Source organism: Primulina tabacum, chromosome 1 (assembly GCF_025594145.1).
Source record: "Primulina tabacum isolate GXHZ01 chromosome 1, ASM2559414v2, whole genome shotgun sequence".
Taxonomy (NCBI): Eukaryota; Viridiplantae; Streptophyta; class Magnoliopsida; order Lamiales; family Gesneriaceae; genus Primulina; species Primulina tabacum.
Window position 1 is genome coordinate 5,638,389 of NC_134550.1, and position 21,100 is coordinate 5,659,488.

General features: G+C 31.9%; 3 protein-coding genes and 1 pseudogene across 3 annotated transcripts; 2 read left to right on the forward strand and 2 right to left on the reverse strand.

Moving 5' to 3' along the window:
• The first annotated feature begins 1,409 nt into the window (after positions 1 to 1,409).
• LOC142556653 (putative E3 ubiquitin-protein ligase WAVH2) lies at positions 1,410 to 3,155 on the forward strand. The gene has a single exon (XM_075668134.1). It carries the CDS (start codon positions 1,410 to 1,412, stop codon positions 3,153 to 3,155), a length of 1,746 nt encoding a protein of 581 aa, XP_075524249.1.
• Positions 3,156 to 3,949: 794 nt separating this feature from the next.
• Positions 3,950 to 5,165, forward strand: LOC142556662 (F-box/kelch-repeat protein At3g23880-like; annotated as a pseudogene).
• Positions 5,166 to 11,138: 5,973 nt separating this feature from the next.
• Positions 11,139 to 11,697, reverse strand: LOC142516996 (low temperature-induced protein lt101.2). The gene is made up of 2 exons (XM_075619897.1): positions 11,539 to 11,697; positions 11,139 to 11,380 (listed from the first exon to the last, which is right to left on the reverse strand). Exons 1-2 carry the CDS (start codon positions 11,617 to 11,619, stop codon positions 11,297 to 11,299), a joined length of 165 nt encoding a protein of 54 aa, XP_075476012.1. The 5' UTR covers positions 11,620 to 11,697; the 3' UTR covers positions 11,139 to 11,296.
• A 3,700-nt stretch (positions 11,698 to 15,397) lies between these two features.
• Positions 15,398 to 18,255, reverse strand: LOC142517012 (putative RNA-binding protein ARP1). Its single transcript, XM_075619898.1, has 5 exons — positions 17,885 to 18,255; positions 17,609 to 17,789; positions 16,918 to 17,087; positions 16,315 to 16,549; positions 15,398 to 15,709 (listed from the first exon to the last, which is right to left on the reverse strand). The coding sequence occupies exons 1-5, from the start codon at positions 18,083 to 18,085 to the stop codon at positions 15,690 to 15,692; spliced, it is 807 nt and encodes a 268-aa protein (XP_075476013.1). The 5' UTR covers positions 18,086 to 18,255; the 3' UTR covers positions 15,398 to 15,689.
• Between the last annotated feature and the right edge of the window lie 2,845 nt (positions 18,256 to 21,100).

The window sequence follows — 21,100 nt, forward strand, 5'->3', positions numbered from 1 at the left end:
AGAACATTACACCAAAGTTTAATAGTATAAGGATTTCAAGTTTATGATAGAGCAAGGGAGTATAAATAAGATTTTTAATAGAAATTGAAAGTATAACGTTATATATGAATGTGTGTGTGGTATTTTTAAAAAAATTAGAAATTTATTTGGAAAGATTAAACATCGAATTTAATTTTTTTAAATTTAATTTTTATGCAGATAATAAATTTGCAAAATCAACAATGATGAATAATTTTTCATATATTCATCTAAGATTTATACTAGCTACTACATACGATGACATGAGAGGAGTGTTGGCTATAAAAAAATTTTGGTCAAAGTAAAACTTGTAAAGCAAAACTCAAATATAAAAGATAAATATTATGTAGCATTAAAAAATATTTGTAAAAAGATCAGATAGAAGACTTAAATACTGTAAATATTTATTTTAATGCCGTTTTGATAATAAAATACTCGAATTGTAAGGATTTTTTTTTAAAAAAAAAACACGTGGATCTAAATATAATTAATTTTGCAGAAAGTTTTTTATTTTTTAAAAACTTTTATTTTATTCATAGGGGTGTAAGTTGTAACCTGACACAAGATTATCTCATTTTTACCGCTAAAGAAAGCCAAATACATATAGACACTCTTCGCCATCTGTTTTCTCGACGTCACTCCACTGAAGCAGAAACCCATGCAATCACCGCAACGCCAAGTACTCCACTGCAGCGGCAAAACCACGAAATAAGCTCAAGGATAGAATTGCCCGCACACAACAGAGATAAGCCACCGGCAAGAATTCCATGGGTGATAATGTACACTTTTTTGAATTATTGATTGAGTTTCTTTGTTTCTTTCTTTTTCTTCTGGTTTTGCGTTTAATGGGCTCTATCTTGTATGAAAAATTCTAGTCATTATGATTAACTTGGGTTATTTGTTATGCTCAACTGGGTGGATTATAAAGGTTGGCACTATTGATTTAGTGATTTCTTGTTTCTCGGTGTTCGTTAAATCTTGAAGCCATGCTAATGTTTTTATTAAAGATTTTCAAAATTTTCATCATGGTTGGATAATCTCACAAATGCATTATGGCGATTAACTTGGTTGGCTTCACTTTTTGTGAAAAATTTTCCTGGTTAAACACAATTTGAGTGTATGTCTCTTTCATCGTTTATTTAGTAGTGTTCTTTGTTGTACACAGTGAAATCTGTATGTTTTCTGCAACATATTTTGTTGGAGATTGTCTGGTGCATTATGAGGGGTGGTTAACATTCGGTTTTGACTAGCCTAGTGATCTGCAAAAATTATTGTAATTTGTAGTTCACCTTCTGAAATTCAACTGTTAAGCAGAAGTTAAAGTTTCATATATTCTCATACTCGCAATTTTATTTTCATTACAGAAAAAATGTGCCATTTGCTTGGGGCCTATGGAAAGGGGGCAAGGTCAGGCCGTCGTTACTCTTGAGTGCGCTCACTCCTTCCATTCTAGCTGCGTAGGCAACAGTGGTGGTGTTACATATGACAATTACATTTGTCCTGTTTGTCCAGCTGAATGGAATGATGTTCCAAACTCTAACACCGTTACCGATAGCAATTCCAGCCCAAATCCGTTCAATCAAGTTCCTGAATCCCAGTTCCCAGTTCACTCTCATGTTATGTATGAGCCAGAACCAATTCGATTTTCTGATGATGAATCGCTCCCTATGGTCACTGAGGATTCTATGTCTTCTGCTCCACCTGCTGACCTGCAGATTGTCAGAATCAAGGCCATTCCAGAACGGGTCGCTGTAGCTTCTTCGGAATCTGTTTCTGAATATGATGTTCTTATTAACATAACTGGACAGCCACCGTCAAAAGAGTCCCCTCAGTTCCATCGTGGTCCTATCGATCTTGTTACTGTGCTAGATATCAGTGGCAGCATGCATGGGTCGAAATTGGCACTCCTGAAAAGTGCTGTTGTCTTTTTTATCGATAATTTGGGTCCTTCTCACCGACTTTCGATAGTCTCATTTTCAACAAATGCTCGCAGAATTTTACCCTTGCGCAGAATGACTGAGGAGGGACGCGAAAATGCTAAATGGTGTGTGAATTCACTTTCCGCAAGGGGCTCCACCAATATTGTGGAGGCTTTAAAGAAGGGAGTTCAGGTTCTTGATGAAAGGAGGCACCAGGATCCAGTTTCTGGCATCGTGTTATTTTCAGATGGTAGGGACACTTGTTACCGTGACACACATTTTCCACGTACAGGGCATCATCCACAATATTTGCATCTATTGCCTGGTTCTCTCAATCCTGAAATCCGAGGAATGGAAGATCATGACCAGCTACAAACATATCCAGTTTATTCACTCTGCTTCGGTACAGATCATGACCCTTTCTCAATGCATGCCATATCTGTTGTATCAGGAGGTGGTTTTTCCTATATCGAATCTGATGAATGTGTGAAAGGAGCTTTTGATAGCTGTATCGAGAGTTTATCAACTGTGATAGGTCAGGAGCTTCATTTAAGGGTGAGTTCTGCATCACATGGTGTCCGAATTAGATCAATATCTTCAAAAATATATGGAAGTGAAATCTCTAATCAAGGATCACGAGGTTCAATAAACGTTGGGAATATTTGTGCTGATGATGACATAGATATTCTCGTCAACTTAAGCATCCCTGTATTTGGGAGTATTGAAGACGACGAAAATGATTCCAACACTATGCACCTTTTGCATATTACGTATTCTTACACAGAATTCGTGTCAAAACAGTTGGTACAAATTGATGTTCGCCCAGTCACCATAAGGAGACCGAAATCTCTATCCCCACGTGAGATGACAGTACATGAGGATGTTGATATGGAAAAGAACAATCTCCTGGCAGTAGGAAGCGTCACAGAGGCTCTACAAATGGCAGAAACAAGTGATTTAACAGGCGCGCGTACTCTTCTGCAGGATCGAAGTTTGATTCTTACTGCTTCTTCATCTTGGCAAAAAGTTTATGGATTTCCTAGGAGTCTTGAAACCAAGTTGAAAGATCTGCAGGAAAAAATGGAAAGTAGGGAGTTGTATGAAAGTGATGGCCGAAGGTGTGCTCTCGAATACATATACTTGTATGGAACACCTAATATGGTGAACAAATTTCTTCAACTTAGCAAGAAAGTGGGAAGCCCTCCAAGTAAAGAATGAGTGATGTTAGCGTTTTGTTTTCTTCTTCTTCTGGTGCTTGATAATTGAAATGTACAAGTTCAGCAATAACAACACTTTTTCTGTTTGCTGATCAGATGTCTTTCTTGAAACTTGATGAATTGTTTGCCTTTCAAAGCTAGCTGGTAGTGTACGTTTATGAGAGTGTTTTTGATATCTCATGCATTATGAAAGTGGATTCTCATATAATTACGTGTGCATGCCATTAAATACAGGACCTCAAAACGTTCCGTCTTCACTCTTCACCTGGTTCTGCCCTGATTAAGCATAAGTAATTCGAAACTTTCAGGATTTGTTTTCATATTTATCATACAACTCTTATATTTGAAATCCCTTGATCAAAATTTGCAAAATCTCGCACGATAAATTTTTGTTATTTCTCAAATTAAAGATAAGACTAAATTCTTGATAGTGTTTATGTTCCACTATTTAAAAGATGTTAAATATGTTTGGTATAAACTCTTAAATATATTTGATAAGCTGTCTCTTTAAATTTGTTTGACAATTTTTTTCCAAAGAGCTTATAAACTGTCAAAAAAATAAGTTGTTTGAAGCCGCTTTCAAAGAAGTAGTTTCACCCCTATTTTTTTTAGAAAATATCTTATCTTAATATTGTACTTATCAATATTATCCTTATATATTTTCTTAAATGTTTGAAGGTATTGTCATAAGAATAATGGTGTAATATTTAGATCGGTTTTTTGGTATATATGAAAATTTAGTATGATGAGATTTGATGGCATTATTTTCTTCTCTTAAATATTGGGAAATACAACCAAAGAAATCTTGGGAGATATATTCACCAGATATTTTCCATGTATACATCTTAAATTTCTACTACATACGATGACATAGGAAGAGTTTTAGTTTAATTCAACTACAATACTTCGATCTTATTTAAACAATATATTCACTTTGTGAATTTTCACGCAATTCACAATTCGGTGTTCTCTTTTCTTGAAAAACAATGGGAACCCAAGAATCAAATCCTTTCGAAAATCTTCCACAGGACGTGATCACCGAAATCTTATCGAGGCTCCCCGTGAAGTCTCTTCTCAGGTTCAGATGTGTTTCGAAATCTTGGCTTTTCCTCATCTCCAGTCCCGAATTCGAGACCAACTATCTCGAAGTTTCGACTACTCGCCGCCGAAGACTCGTCTTCGGCACTGCTACTGCACTTTATACTTGCCCACTTAACGGTATCTTTTATGAACTTCCTCATGTAGATTATGAGCAGTGTGATTTCACTAAGGATTACCGACATGATAAGATTCAGATGGTGGGTTCTTGTAACGGGTTGGTCTGTTTAGTTTATCCATTCACAGGTCATATCTTCGTGTGGAATCCGGCGATAAGAAAGTATAGGCAACTACCTTCTCTGCGAGTCAGCTATCGGGAACCCTGCGGGTTCGGTTACGATGCATCTTCAGATGATTATAAAGTCGTGCAAATTGTTCATAAGCTAAATTCCACACCCTATTCCAGAACTTATAGCTTGAGAAACGATTCGTGGAAGTCGTCGGATTGGACTCATGGTAGGACGTCGTTTGGTGGATCAGGTGTGTTTCTGAATGGGGCAATTCATTGGATAGTTGCTTACGACGAGAATGGTGCCAAAGTTTGGGCCATGGTGGCGCAAAGCTTGGCAACGGGAGAATTAATCTGGAAGGTGGCACTTCCGTTGCAAAGTTGGGCCTTTCTGCAAGTTTTGGGGAGCGTTTGTGTGCGTGTTTCCGATGTGGTTTTCAGATCGATGTTTGGGTGATGAAGGAGTATGGTGTGGAGAAATCTTGGAGCAAATTGTATTGCTGGGATGAATCCATGTTCATGAGGAAGCCTTTATTAGTAACGGAAGAAGGGGTTATTACGACCAAGACACGTAACAGATTTATGTCATTCGTATTTTTTAAAAATTGGGACCACTTTTATTTAGAGGGTAGACATGTTACGGCTACGACCTATGTTGAGAGCTTTGTGAACCCTAGCTATTAAAACATGTTAGAAATTATTGGTTCATTGTATGATTATCACTTTGTACAAAAACATTGAATATGGAAATTGTTTTTTTTTTTTTTTTTTTTTGGTGAGAGCTATGCCATTTCATGGATTTCTATGATTGTTTGTTTGGAGTTCCAAATTTGTGTTTTGATGCTCAACGTGGCCCTTGAAAGTAGAGACATGAGTTTCATATAACGTGAAATTAGACATGAGAAAATACAAATTGTGCTTTCTGGGATGGTACACGATTCTAAAATTATCCTGTACGTCACATACCAAGGAAGCATTTATACACACACGTCAAATCAAATCCGACCCAACATATATGTACATATTTATGTAATATATTTACCAACGTTTATATGAAAAACTCAACATATATATATATATATATATATATATATATATATATTAACAGGGTTTTTTATTATTAATAAAAAAATTCAAAAAAATTCTATTTTCCAAAAGTACCTCAGTCCGCGCCTTATAAGTGCGGACGTTTCACGTGGACGAGCGTCCGCGCTCCACGTATTATTATTGTTATATTATTATTATTATTATATTATTATTATTATTATTTTTAATAATTAATTTAATTCGAATAAAAAATATAATATTTAAGTTTTATTATTATTATTATTATTATTATATTTATAATTTTGAATAATTAATTTAATTCGAATGAAAAATATAAAATATAAATATTTATAATATATGTTAATGATTAAATATTTTGTATTATTTGGTTGGGTGATTGAAAAATTAGAGATATGAGAGAATTGAAGGGAAAACGTACATAAAATCAACATTTTAAAAATATGAGATGATTGAAAAAATATTTATTGTTCCATTTTAAATTATTGTTCTATTTTAAAAATATGAGAGGATTGAAAAAATATTTATTGTTCCATTTTAAAAATATGAGAGGATTAAAAATATGAGAGATATGATAGGATTGAAAAATATTTTTTTATTTTTAAATTATTGCTTCAAGAAAACGTAAATAAAATCAATTGGACAAAAGGATATTTTAAGAAGACTTATTTCGAATTCTCTCAAAATTATATAAACACATATTTCATTAAAAAAAATTAATTGTAAAACATATAATTATATATAATGGGTTTATAATTATTAATAGATTTATTAAATAAATCAATCTATAAAAATGAGAAGGCCAATAGTGAATAAAGCAAGCAAGCATTAATAATTACTTGTATATTATATTAATATTATATTTTTATGTTGTGATTAATATTTTAATTTAATGTCGTGATTGAAATTCAATTAATAATAATAGCTTAAATAGAAAATAAACAATGTACATTTAGGAATAGAATGAAAATATTGTAATTCAGTGTAAGTTTTATCGATAAAATATGCTAAAGTTAAACATCTTATTGATGTATTGATGAAAGACTACTATTTTTATTCATCTTAATTTTCTCCCTTCAATCATCTCATATCTCTAATTTTTCTTTCACTCAACCAAATAATACAAAATATTTAATAATTACAATATATTATAAATAATTACAATACATAGATACGTCCCCCCATCGATCCTTTCTTATTTATAGTGGTATTCGCGAATAATTTTTCTATTGGAAAAGCCGTGATTTAACTCGGTGTATTATTTTTGTACTCGAAATTTGTTATAAGTTATCAAATAATATTTTAGTATTGTCAAGATTATATAAAGATATATGCACGTGATCATTAAATATTTGTGCATGTTATCCAAAGAATTCGACATTCAATAGATAACTATATTTAATTTTTTTATTTTTGGTATGGTTATACATAGATCATGATTATTTAAGATTTAAGAATTAAGATAGAGAGATATTGGTTGTGTACATACATGTATTTCGAATTTTATGAGTATAGTTTCAAAATTTGTTAATTAAAATAAAAGATAAAGGGAGATTTGATAGGTACATAGTGTAACACCATTTTTTCAAAATTGTCACATATTTGTGGATAGATAATTCGAGAAGATCAGGAAAATCAAGAATCATATATCTCGGGTGCAAATCATCAAAAAATTCGGAAGTTTCAAAAGGAAAATTGGAATTTTGAGGATAAATGGAGTAACTTTGTACCCCAAAATAAAAGATTTACCGGATTTCAAAACTTTGGGTCATCTCGCAATCCCGTTCAAATAAGTTGTTTATAGATATCAATTAAATAATGTTTCATCATTTATCATCATGTGATTGCTAGTGTTTTACTATAGCGTGATGAATTATGTGAATGCCAGAGGCATAGCTAAAGCCCACCCTGAGCACAATGTGTGTGAGGCCCGGGACCGAAGAGGGCGGGGGGTGATCGCCGGTGCCATCAGTTGCACGAACAATGAGCGGCTCCTGGCAGGCTTCTAGGTGGAGGGAACATGAATGAACCCACCCACACGGGAATGAGAGGGATTCCGAGACTGTTCAATGTAATGGACTGTACAGTTGAAGATGGCTTAAAAAGATTTGATTGGTACTACTCATATCACGAAGGTGCATCTTCTTTTCGGTAGCTTATCACATAAGAACTCCAAAATTAAGCGTGCTTGACTTGGGGCAATTTTGGGTGGGTGACCTCCTGGGAAGTTTCTCAGGGTGCGTGTGAGTGAGGACATAAGCACGCTGGAAAGACTCGTCTTGATACAGTGAGGACAGTCGTCAAATCTGGGGCGCTACAATGTGTGTGTATAATTCTGAAGGAAAATATATTTTCTTTATTTAATTGATATAATTTTTTATCTTAAATAATTTTTTTAATATTATCTTTATTTTTTGATTTGATTGTGTAAAATATTTAATGAGATTTTACCTATAATGAGATTTTACCTATAATGAGATTTGTATGTTAGTATTATTATGATATGGTATAATGTTTAAAAGAAGAGTTTATTTGCTAATCAAATTTCACCCTTCCTTATCTTATAGATTTGATTGTGAGGAATTTGATAAATAAGAGAAGGGAGGATAGTCAGGACGGGCGATCGATCAATCATATACTCACGCTCGTGCTTTGTGGAATTTCAGAAGAAAACATTCTTCAAGAGACGTGAAGTTTTGAAGTGTGCAGATACTGCGTGTTGGCTTGAATATTGGAGACATCTACAGACAACATCCGTGACGAAGTTGGCTGAAGATCGTTTTTGTTGCTCATGTTTTGGCATCACGTTTTTGTTTGCTTTCTTGACTATGTTTATTCTAGCTATTTGTTTTAGAAAGCTGTTTATTTTCTCAACGTGTTGAGGAAATTGATTTACGTTAAAATCACTAGTGATAGATTTTCGTGTAAACTATTGGTTTTCTAGTGATTAATATTTTGTCCTGATGTATCGCACAAGTATTTATATTTGTGCATATTTAATTGTGTCTATCGTTTTTATTTAAATTCAATTTGTGTTACAAACTTTAATATTCCGCTGCATGTTGTCTTAAATATCGTAACATTTGACACAACATTTAATCTTGATAAAACACAAATTTATAAGTTACACACATCTGTCAAGCAATATTCCTTTCAAGTGGTATCAGAGCCTTCTCTTGATATACTAAGTGCTGATTCTGGTTTTATTTTTGCTTTGACAAAAAATATCTAATGGACACATCACTTGCAAACGCAGCACTTCGACCACCAGTCCTATATGGAACCAACTACAGTCTATGGAAAGTTAAAATCAGATATTACATAAAATTTATAGATGAAAGGGCATGGCAAAGTGTCATCAACGGGTGGACTTCACCGATGATGATGGATCAAGATGGTGACAGCATGCCGAAACCGAAAACTGACTGGACTGCCGATGAAGTGCATAAATCTAATTATAATTCAAAGGCTTTGAATGCGATATTCACTTTAGTCGATATGAATATGTTCAGTTTGATCACAAAATGTACTTCTGCTAAGAATGCATGGGATACTCTCCAACGACACTGTGAAGGTTCTGAGAGTGTGCGACGAGCAAGACTGAGGATGCTTAATTCCAAATTCGAGATGATGAGGACGGAAGAAAATGAGAACATACTGGATTATGATCGTCGCCTACGGGAAATTGCTAATGAGGCGTTCAGCCTTGGAGACCCCATCTCTAATGAACGATTAGTTAGCAAAGTTCTTTGTTTTTTGCCCGAAAGATTCAACGTAAAAATCTGTGCAATCGATGAGGCTAAGGACACATCTCAGATGGCTCTGGAAGATCTTATCAGTTCACTTCGTATCATCGAAATGAACATGGACATGCAGAAGAAGGATAAGGGGAAGACAATTGCATTCCAAGTCTCAAATGACTCTTATAATGATCTTCTTCAAATATACCAAGAGGTTAATGAATCAGACCTTTGTGAGGATTCCAATTATTTGAAAAGAATCGGGGACAAAAAGAAGTCTGAGCAACCATCAAGGTTTTCGAGTCTTCCAGCACCTAAAAAACCACAAAAGTTTCATGTTCAAAGCCAGTTTCGACCAAGGACACTGAAGTGGAAGAGTCTTCTGGTGAAGCGGATGAGGGGAACTGAGATGTATTTTGGTTTTTGGTTGTGGTTAATGTTTTATGCTTACTGTTTTATTTTACTTTATCAGTTATCAGTGTTGGGATTTGGTCTGCGCCTGATGCAGTGACCCCTGAGGCACCGCAAATTGATTTTACATTTTTCAAAATAATTTGGCCCAAATATCAAGTCAAAACTACTGATATGCAATATGTATTATATATGCTAAATAAATTTTAACGAAATGTATTTATTAAATAATATTTGATTAAATAAGAAGTTTCTCGGGATTAGAGTCTCACTTGCGTGGGTTTAGATAGAGATAGATTTTTCTAACTCTTACTATATAAAAATAATAATAACTCAATAATAAAATAATAACTTCATTGAATAATGTATACTATATACTATTTATTTTTTGTGTATTTAGTTAAAATACTGTCATGATATATTAAATTTAACATGTATGTCAAATCATCAAATTAGTAAGAATGATTTTTTTTTCCCAAATTAAAAATGTATTAGTTGTATATAGTTTAGTTATTCTAAGAAAAGGTCGACGAAAAGCTGCCTAATCGATTTTTATTATATATATATATAAATATTTAATTTTTTGTTCATTTTCATATTTTTTTAATAATTTATCTATATTTATTATATAATTCTTCGATATCGTATTCAAAATCCAAAAATCAACAAGATAGATTAAAATTTCTCTTAACAATTTTATCTATATTTCTCATATAATTTTTCGATGTCGAATTCAAAATCAAAATCAAAATCAAAATCAACAATATAAAAGATATTCATCTGTTCTAAAATACCGCCCTGTCATAAGATATTGGCTGATTCATGTTATTCTAAAATTAAGTGATTATAAAATATTCCCCAAAAGTTACACACTTATTTGTATGATCATATCTCAAATTAAACACGATCGGTGATTAATCAATCAATATATATGATTGAAGTGAGTTTTATTTGAGACTGTCTCACGGATTTTAATATGTGAAACGGGTCAACCCTACCCATATTCACAATAAAAAATAATACTCTTAGCATAAAAAGTAATACTTTTTCATGGATAACTCAAATAAGAAATCCGTCTCACAAATACGACTCGTGAGACCGTCTCACACAAGCTTTTGCCATATGATTGAACACCAGCATATCCAAAGATGACAAGAATATCGAATCAAACGTCAGTTTTCCTATTCGAGATTTTGATTTAGTGATCTTCCTAATTTTGATTTTGGTACAAAACTAAAATTTTTATTTTTTTTTATCAAGTTTCAAACAATTCGATATATATTAGATGAGACAGACTAATGTGGCATCAAAATTAGTAACTTAAATGTTATCCCGTCAACAATCTAATGAAAATAAATCTTAAATTAAAAACCCTTGGAACAAGATCGAAGATAACATACAATTCTTAGTGAGCCGTGCCATAGACCTTGGCACGAAGATCGAATCAAATTGGAAGAAGAGAATCTTATTCAAGATCACAAAGCATCGTCGATTTGCACCAAAAATTGAATACAAACACGCGCACGCACACTAACAGTGAAAAACCGAGTGGAGTAGTTTTTGGGATCTAGATTACAATTGTTAACCCCATCATTGGGACTATGCAACCAACACGTAAAGGGCATATAAAATCCCAGGTATGTATCCCAAGATCGTCAGCAACAAGCATATCCAAAATTCCACCTGCATCAAGGTACAGAAAGTTTGTTGAGAGAAAGGTCACAAATACTGTTCAATTTTATGGCTCACAACAAATCAAATACTAAAACAAGGTCGCTATAAAGTTATACTTGCATAGAATTTATCAAGAAAAAGGAAATGGAATGAGAGAAAATACTTACTCCACAGCCAAATCTGAGGAAAACACCCAGAGGTGGCAAAAATATGGCCAAAATAACTTCGATGAATGTTGCAGAACCCATTGATTTGATTAGTAGAACAACAATGAAGAGAAGCCGGTTGTCTAAATAGCAAACAAAATATAACACAGACAAGGGGAAGGTGTTAAACTGTTATAAACGAAAGGTGTCAACAGTTGAGGAGGGAAGGAGCCCAAATGCAACCACGTGGAATCTGTGGTCACTACGTGGGCAAACTGAAATATAAACTTCTCATATAATTATATGCAATCAAAAAACTCAAACGAGTTGATAAATAGAATTTTAATGCATATTCTGAGTATCTCATTTACGAAATCAAGGTATTTACAAACTCAAACTAGGTACTTCTCAAGTAAAACTAAGTACTTTTAAATTTTCATACTTATTTGAGAATTTTTTTACCTAAAAAAATATTAAATAAGATGAATATGTAATCCATGATTAGTGATCGAGCAAAACTTTCATTGTAAAATTCTTAGTAAAAATTAATAATATTCAAGCTCGAAATAGTCGCAAGTGCACGATGTCAAGTAATAATATAGTCATTGACTTTCAATAATCGCAAGTGCATGATGTCAAAATGTTCCATGCTTAGTGATTGAGCAAAACTTTCATTGTCTAAGGACTGTATTTCTCAATTATTATTATCAGTTATTCAATTTTTAGCAGCGATACTTCAGATGATTGTTTACTACTACGATTATTAAATAAAAACTCAATGAAATGGTTCAAGGATTAAATGATGAAATAAATAAGCTAGAATGATTGATTGAAGTTCAATGATAAATGAATTTGTTGTGAATCTCGATTCACCTACCTCTCGCTAATCTACTTAATTCGTTCGACAATGATCTATGCTTTCGACGAGATTTCATATCCAACTGAACACGTCCTCTCAAGATATGTCAAACTAATTCAACTCAGTGAGTAATTAAATCTCTTTAATTATTTATCAATAGGTGAATTGCATGTCGTTTTATTAAATCTCATAGCTTTCGACCTACTGAACTATGACTATCGACGTGTATCCGATCTTCATATTTCTCTGTAAATTGTAAATCCACGGATTATGCTACTCGTTCCTATCACGGACTATTCTCTCGAAGAACATTGTCCGGAAATCTTCAAATCTTCGCTCTAAGCCTTTTTTTCTCCTTCAAAGCTTTGTGGCTGCTGAAATGTCCTTGAACATGTCATCCAAATACATCTTACGCGAGCACTTGATGAACTTACGTTACATATTCGAATATCCACTATTTTAATACTCATTTTGAGTATCTCATTTACCAAATCAAATATTTTAAAACTGAAATTAGATATTTCGCAAATAAAACTAAGTACTTGAAAAAGTTCAATACTTAGTTGCGAATTTGTTTTTTTTTTTTTAACAATTAAAAAAATATTAAATGAAATGAACATGTCATCAAAATGTATCTTGGATGGAAATGCGAGCACTTGGTGAAGTTACATTGCATATTCGAATATTCAGTATTTTAAGACTCATTCTGAGTATCTCATTTACCCAATCAAGTATATTAAAATTGAAATTAGGTATTTCGCAAGTAAACTAAGTATTTGAAAAAGTTCAATGCTTAGTTACGAATTTTTCTTTTAAAAATAAAAAAATAATTAAATGAAATGAACATGTCATCCAAATGCATCTTGGATGGAAATGTGAGCACTTGGTAAACTTACATTGCATATTCGAATATCCAGTATTTTAATACCCATTCTGAGTATCTCATTTACCAAATCAAATATTTTAAAATTGAAATTAGGTATTTCGCAAGTAAAACTAAGTACTTGAAAAAGTTCAATAATCAGTTACAAATTTGTTTTTTTAAACAATAAAAAAATAATTAAATGAAATGAACATGTCATCCAAATGCATCTTGGATGGAAATGTGAGCATTTGGTGAACTTACGATGCATATTCTAATATCCAGTATTTTAATACTCATTCTGAGTATTTCATTTACCAAATCAAGTATTTTAAAATTGAAATAAGGTATTTCGCAAGTAAAACTAAGTACTTCAAAAAGTTCGATGCTTAGTTGCGAATTTGTTTTTTTTTTAACAATAAAAAAATAATTAAATGAAATGAACATGTCATCCAAATATATCTTGGATGAAAATGCGTGCACTTGGTGAACTTACGTTGCAAATTCGAATATCCAGTATTTTAATACTCATTCTGAGTATCTCATTTACCAAATCAAGTATTTTAAAATTGAAATTAGGTATTTCGCAAGTAAAACTAAGTATTTGAAAAAGTTAAATGCTTAGTTGCAAATTTGTTTTTCTTTTAAAAATAAAAAAAATATTTAAATGAAATGTACATGTCATCTAAATGCATCTTGGATAGAAATGCGAGCACTTGGTGAACTTACATTGCCTACTAGAATATCCAGTATTTTATTAATTTTTATGAGTATCTCAATTATCAAATGAAGTATTTAAAATTGAAATTAGGTATTTCGTAAATAAAAGTAAATACTTCAAAATGTTCAATGCTTAGTTGCGAATTTTTTTTTTAAAAATAATTAAATGAAATGAACATGTCATCCAAATGCATATTGGATGGAATGCGAGCATTTGGTGAACTTACGTTGCATATTCAAATATCCAGTATTTTAATACCCATTCTGAGTATCTCATTTACCAAATCAAGTATTTTAAAATTGAAATTAGGTATTTCGCAAGTAAAACTAAATACTTGAAAAAGTTCAATGCTTAGTTGCGAATTTATTTTTTTAACAATAAAAAAATAATTAAATGAAAAGAAAATGTCATCCAAATGGATCTTGGATGGAAATGCGAGCATTTGATGAACTTGCGTTGCATATTCGAATATTCAGTATTTTAATACACATTCTGAGTATTTTATTTACTAAATCAAGTATTTTAAAATTGAAATTAAGTATTTCGCAAGTAAAACTAAGTATTTCAAAAAGTTCAATTAGTTGCGAATTTGTTTTTTTAAATTTAAATTCAATTTACATGTCATCCAAATGCATTGGGAATGATGAGTGGAAAGAGAAGATGACCAATAGAAATAGGTATTTATATCATTTTTTATTAATTAAAAGGGTAAAAAGGTAAAAATGCATAAAACATGTATTAAAAACTAAATTGATCTTTTATCAGGTATTAAAATACAAAAAAAAAACTCCTGGGTACTGAATCTTAAATAAATCATAGACATATTTATTTGTCTCCAAATTGCCCAAAACTCAAACGAGTTGATAAAAAAAAAAATCTAAAAAACTTTTTAACGAGAATATTGACGTTAATGGTGTCTGTCATATTTCTTGTTCGTATTGTAAAAATTAGAGAGTTAAAATAAATTTATAAAAAGCTATAATGAATTTCTATTTTCGTAAAACCAAACGAATACACAGTAATTATTACAAAGAATCATTACAGACATTGGCTCGAGCTCAAGACATGACAGTGTTGCATTGATTTCACATCAACAATATATATATAAAAAGATCGAATTAAAAATAAAATTTAACGTCATAAAAATCTAAATCCCAAATGAACAAAGGTACGTACCAAACAAACAACTTTCCCTGATATTTTATTAAGGATGGTGAAAATGAGCATTTAAGTTGTAGACAGATAAGCATATAAGAAAACCATGGAAGTTGGGAGAAGTTGGTACTTGGTAGAAGGATTATGAAATTATATAGTATGATCTCGAATCCTTTTGAAGTCCCTTCGAGCAGCGTCCACGTGTTAAAAAAAGAAAAAGAGAGTTCGAGGCCTTACGAGTCAAAATCAGAGTGGTCCTGATATTAGAAAGTGAGCCTTCGCATGCAATTTGGTCCAATCAAGGCATGAAAATCAACTCATGCAATGTGAGAAAATATTCATTACAAGAACAATTGAAGTTAAGACATTTCTTGAAATAGATGACAATGAATAAATGTGAATTCTAAATACCTAAAAAAAATTAAAAAAAATAAAAAAAAAAAAGTCGGAAAGAAGAGCCACTGCAGATCTTTGATAATAAACTTGTTCTGAGAAGCCACCAACCTTCCCTTTTTATCATTTGCCTAACTGCTCTTATCCACCATTCTTCAAGTGCCCCCAAACAGTACCTCATATTATTCTACAGCCAAGCAAACTGCAAATTGGAAGTTTTAAATTCTTGTGAAATATGACAGCTATTAAAGTTCCAAATGTAAAATGACAAATTTTTTGCATTGATTCCATAAGCTATTTCACATGGTCAGGTTAGGCCTTTTTGCACCATGTGATTCAAGATTCTTCTTCTCTTATACACATAATATATATACTAGTGCATCATTTGTCGCAAAGGTAGTGTAAATCGAAACCCTATTAATAGATATGAACACATTCCAACGCGTTTTGAGTGTTTGTACAATCTTTTTTTATAATTAATTTGATTTATGTTCAAATAACGGTTATATCAAAATTGTAAAAAGTAATGAAATGTACTACTCCAATTTGAATTGATTATATTCATACAATGCTCATATCATAATCGTAAAAATTAATGAGGAACTAAACTGCAATCTAAAATGATTAAATAACAAAAACAAAGGAATATGAGCCAAAATATGATATTTTGATTTTTTTTTTCTCCCTCTACATAAGATAAATTATCATGTTTAACTTAGTTTTTTTTATTTTTTTTATTAAATTACCAAATGTGACATGAATCTTGAAAATAGGATGATGAGGCCACAAATGAGTTGATTCATTTACCTGCATTAGGATGGGGAATAGATGTGGGTTTGGACATGAGAGGTGGGATAGTAGTGGATATTGGGCTTGCTGCTGCTTGTGAAAACATATGGGCTGGAAGGCCCAATGTATGTGATTGCTGGAGATGATAGAGAGGGTACATGGGCATATATGTGTTTCCACCAATAATGGCCTGACCTGGATACACTTGAGGGAAATGCCCATTCATGTATGTCCCACCATGGAATCCCAATTTCTGCACCCAAAAATAAAACAAATAAATAATAATAATAATAATTATAATAATTATAATAAATTACTCAAAATAATATATTAAGATATTTGGCATCCATTATTCCATGTTCATTTGCACCTTCTATGAATTCATAAAAGCATGTATATTAGTAATGACCAGTGTCATCTAAACTCCGAATTAGAAATTGCTCTATGTAAATTAAACTCTTCTATCGATCCAAATGCGATCTAAATAGAAGTTCATCGGTATGTATATGTATAAATTTATTGGTTGGATTTGGAAGAATTTTAATACAAACACGTAAAAACATGTATAGAACGGATTTTTCAGATCAGAGAAACACATTATGTAAACATATACGTACTTACATGATTGTAGTTATAATCGGTGGTTGCGACATAGGTCGGGGTGTAGCCATAGTAAGGGATGGCTTGGTGCGAAAAAGGCGAAGCCATGGCTTGAGCCCTCGAGGGATAGTACCATTGCACCTGATTTCCTTGTACAAATGGTACCGTCACTCTCGATCCAATATTTGGTCCTTCAAAATTAACAAAAATATAATAAAATAATAAGCGATATATTTTGCTGTTTTGTTTCATGCAAAATTTATTATTTTACCAAAATCATGTGCATTTTAAATTTTTTTGGGTTATTTTACCGTAAGAAATTTATAAAAATGAGTCAAATATTGCACAATTAAAGATATTAATTATTGAGTGTGCATGTGATATTACAAAAATGTCTGATATATACAATTACAACTAATCTATAATTCTCGTGATGACAACTCACCTTATGGTGGCAAATCGATCCCATTAAATATATTATCTATTCAACTCTTCTTGAAAGTTGCTATTTTGACGTGGCACATAGTTTTGAAATAATTTTTTAAAAAATAAAAAATTTTATTACAGTAAAATGTATGACTTACATTTAAATTAAGTTTTGTATTAAAATCATTAAAAAAATTGTTATATGTTTCTTATAATTTTTACCACCCCTCTTCCTTGCTGAATTGTATATGGTATGTGTATAAAATGTACATATGGCATTGTTTACCTTGTTGAGGCGGCAGAGGAGGAGGGGGAGGATTTGTAGCAGCGGGGACGGCGGCGTTGGTGGCAGACTTAGGACGTTTGGCGCCGAGCGCAGCCAGATTGCAGTTGGCTCGCCGCCCGTTAATGATCGGCGCGGCGTCTTCGCAGGCCTTCCTAGCCGCCTCCACATCCTTAAAAGTCACCTACATTGTTGAACCACATTTGCAAAACACAAACGTTGGCAATTTTATTATGTAAAAATACTTTCTAAGGATAAAAGATTTCGATTAGTACGTACGAAGCCATAGCCTTTGGATCTGCCGGTGAGCTTGTCGGAGATGATGACAGCTTCAAGAATCTCCCCATACTTGTGGAAGTGATCTCTCATGGTTTCCTTGGGAGTCTCCCACGCCAGCCCTCCGACGAAAACTTTAGTCAACGTCGTATCCACGACATTCCCGCTGTTATGGTTGTTGTTTCCACCCACCATCATCGTCATCGTCGAAACAAACCTCGATTAACCGATTTCTTGAACCGTTGGAATGAGAAGATAGTGTGTGGAAAATGGATAGATACAAGGGCATAAATATATATGTTATAATGTGGGGATTTATATTTGAGGGAATATAATAAAGCGTGACAGATGGATTCTGTTCAATCTGGGGTTGAGGCCAACATCTAACCCCAACGTGCTACCTTAATGCTTTCTTTTCTTTTCCTATTTTTTTTTTTTTTTTAAATTTCCCAACAAATTGATACTAAATATGTAGATGTAGTCGAGTTGATACAACAAGTTTAGTGTATGTTTGGGTTAAGTTGTAGTGTCAATTTTTATATATAAAGTTGATGTGGTAGAAAATTTATGGTGCACGAGCTCGCTCGATATATTCATTTGAATCATGAATTTTAAATGACTACGACTTATATATTAGGAAAAGAAATTAGTCGGGTCCATGATTTTTAAATTATTCAAACGTACAATTTGAATGGATTTAAGTTAAGGATTCGAAATTTAAATATATACTTATATGTATAGCAAATTAGTCACTACAAATTTACATGAAAATTGTGGAAAAATAATAATAACGATGTTTATGCAGCAGGCATGCTGTTTCTTTTGTTTTTTTGTTTTTTTTTTTTATTTGTAATGAGTTTTTACCAAATGAATAGCATTTACCATCTTATATGAACCCAAACAATCACATAATTCCTTATGTGAAATTATCGATCTTTTAAAAGCATGCTTTTTTAAAAAAAAAATTAGGTATAAAACCTAAGCAAATGTGCCTGATTATTAAAATTATGGGGGTCATATTTATGAAATTCCATATTTTTTTATATTTCACGAGGTATTTATTACTGTTTTCCCGAGTTTTTTTTTTCCTGTCAAGGGTAGTTTTGAAAAGAAAAAAAATAAAGTGGTGAAACCTATATCGAGACTCTATACATATTAAATATCGTAAATAATAATTATATGAAATTGGACTTGAGAAATCAATTTCATCTATCTACCATGCATCTCTTCTGTTAGCTACATATGTTATCACCACGTTTATTCAGCGTTGAATTAATTTGATATTAATTTTAGCATATTAATTTAAGATATTAAAAGATTTTATAAATGGTGTAATTTTCCGGTCGCCATGAGTTGATGATGACTTCATGACCTGGTGGGCTAATATGAAATACAATTATGGGCCTGGGCATGAAACGTGTCCACGATACAAATTTCCCAGCCCAGTATAAACTAATTTTTTTAAATAAGTATAATTTTTATATAATTTTCCTTCCTTTAATTATTTAGTATTATATAATTTATTCTGACACAAATAATACTACTGGTGTGAGGAGTAGACAGCTTTTAGATCCTCCATGCTTTGTCTCCTTTTTTTATCCCTCCAGAATGTAACATGGCCAGCTGTTTCCCAAGCAAGTGCATTCTTGTCAATTCACCCACCCCACTTTGACCGTTGACCAGGGTTTTTTTAAATAAAAATAAAAATAAAAATAGAAATTTACTCCAACAATGTGTCATAAATTCAAAAAATCACGCAAAGGTTCTTGTCTGTCATTAGACAAATGCGTGGATGTTAGCTGGAAACCCTCCTGGCTTAGGTTGGCAAATATTAAAGTGAGGGCTTGCGAATGTGTGCTTTGCATATCGGTTTCTATTTCGATTTCGCTCATGCATAGGCCCGATTACTTCGAAAAAAGGGATTCATATGATATCCGATATATCGAAATTCGGTGAAAATCAGATACCGTTTAAACAGAAATATCATGTGATACATCCTTTTCGTTTTTTATTAATTTATTATTTCCTGGGATATGTTTTAATCAATTCTAATTTTTAATACTTTATATAACTCATAGTTTTATTGAGTTTAGTTTATATTATTGATTTTATAATTTTAATATTGATATATACACATGTATTGACACATTAGGGTAATGATTAATTAATCGGCTTGGATTTGCAAGATCACAGATCCACTCTGTTAATCATTCAAAGGATTCATATCTGTCTCAATCCGTTTAAATCTAAACCTGCAAAAACTTATGTGAGACGGTCTCACGGGTCATATTTTTTGAGACGGGTCTCTTATTTGAGTCATCTATGAAAAAGCATTAATTTTTATGCTAAGAATATAACTTTTATTGTGAATATCGGTAGGATTGATCCGTCTCATAGATAAAGATTCGTAAGACTGTCTCACAAGAGACCTACTAATCTAAACCTTAACACATTTCAATCTACACGAATTTTGATGGCTTCAACCCCATCCGATAATTATATTTGTAATAATTTTTTTATATTCTTAATTATAGCAGAAATAAAATTAAATAGCTCAAATTAAAGTAATTCTGGTGACAAAGCAAATACAGTAAATTAACTAGTCGATATCTACTATCATAGACGAGTCAGTAAAAAAAATCTCTAATATGTAAAAATTAAAAAAAAATACTACTTAAATGATTATATATTTTTTTAGCTTTATTTTTATATTTCGATGTATACCTACAAATTTGCTTTTGTAAAGTATTCAATAATGGGAAAAGAAAACTGATCACAACTTATTATTTGATCGCAAATTTTTAAAATTCGACTCAGACCCAAAAATTATCAGATACAAATACAACTGGTCATCCTATGTATAATCGTGCATCTATCATGTAATATCTCAATTTTTCATTTCTTTTTCGAAATCTGTCATTAAATTATTTGGAATTTGTGATAAATACATATGAAATGCAGCATGCTGCATGCATGCATGTACGTGCTATTACATAATTTAATCATATTAAAAACGTAATAGAACTAATCTTAAAGTTATTTATATTTTTTTTTAAAAAAAAGTATAAAATGCTATTAATTTTAAAAATAACAAAAAAAAAACATAAATAATTAAATGATAAAATAAATTTTTGAAAATTTATATCTAAAATTATTTTTTTTCGTAAATATCATAATATATGCCAATTAATATAGAAGGCAGTAGAGCTCGTGCGGGCA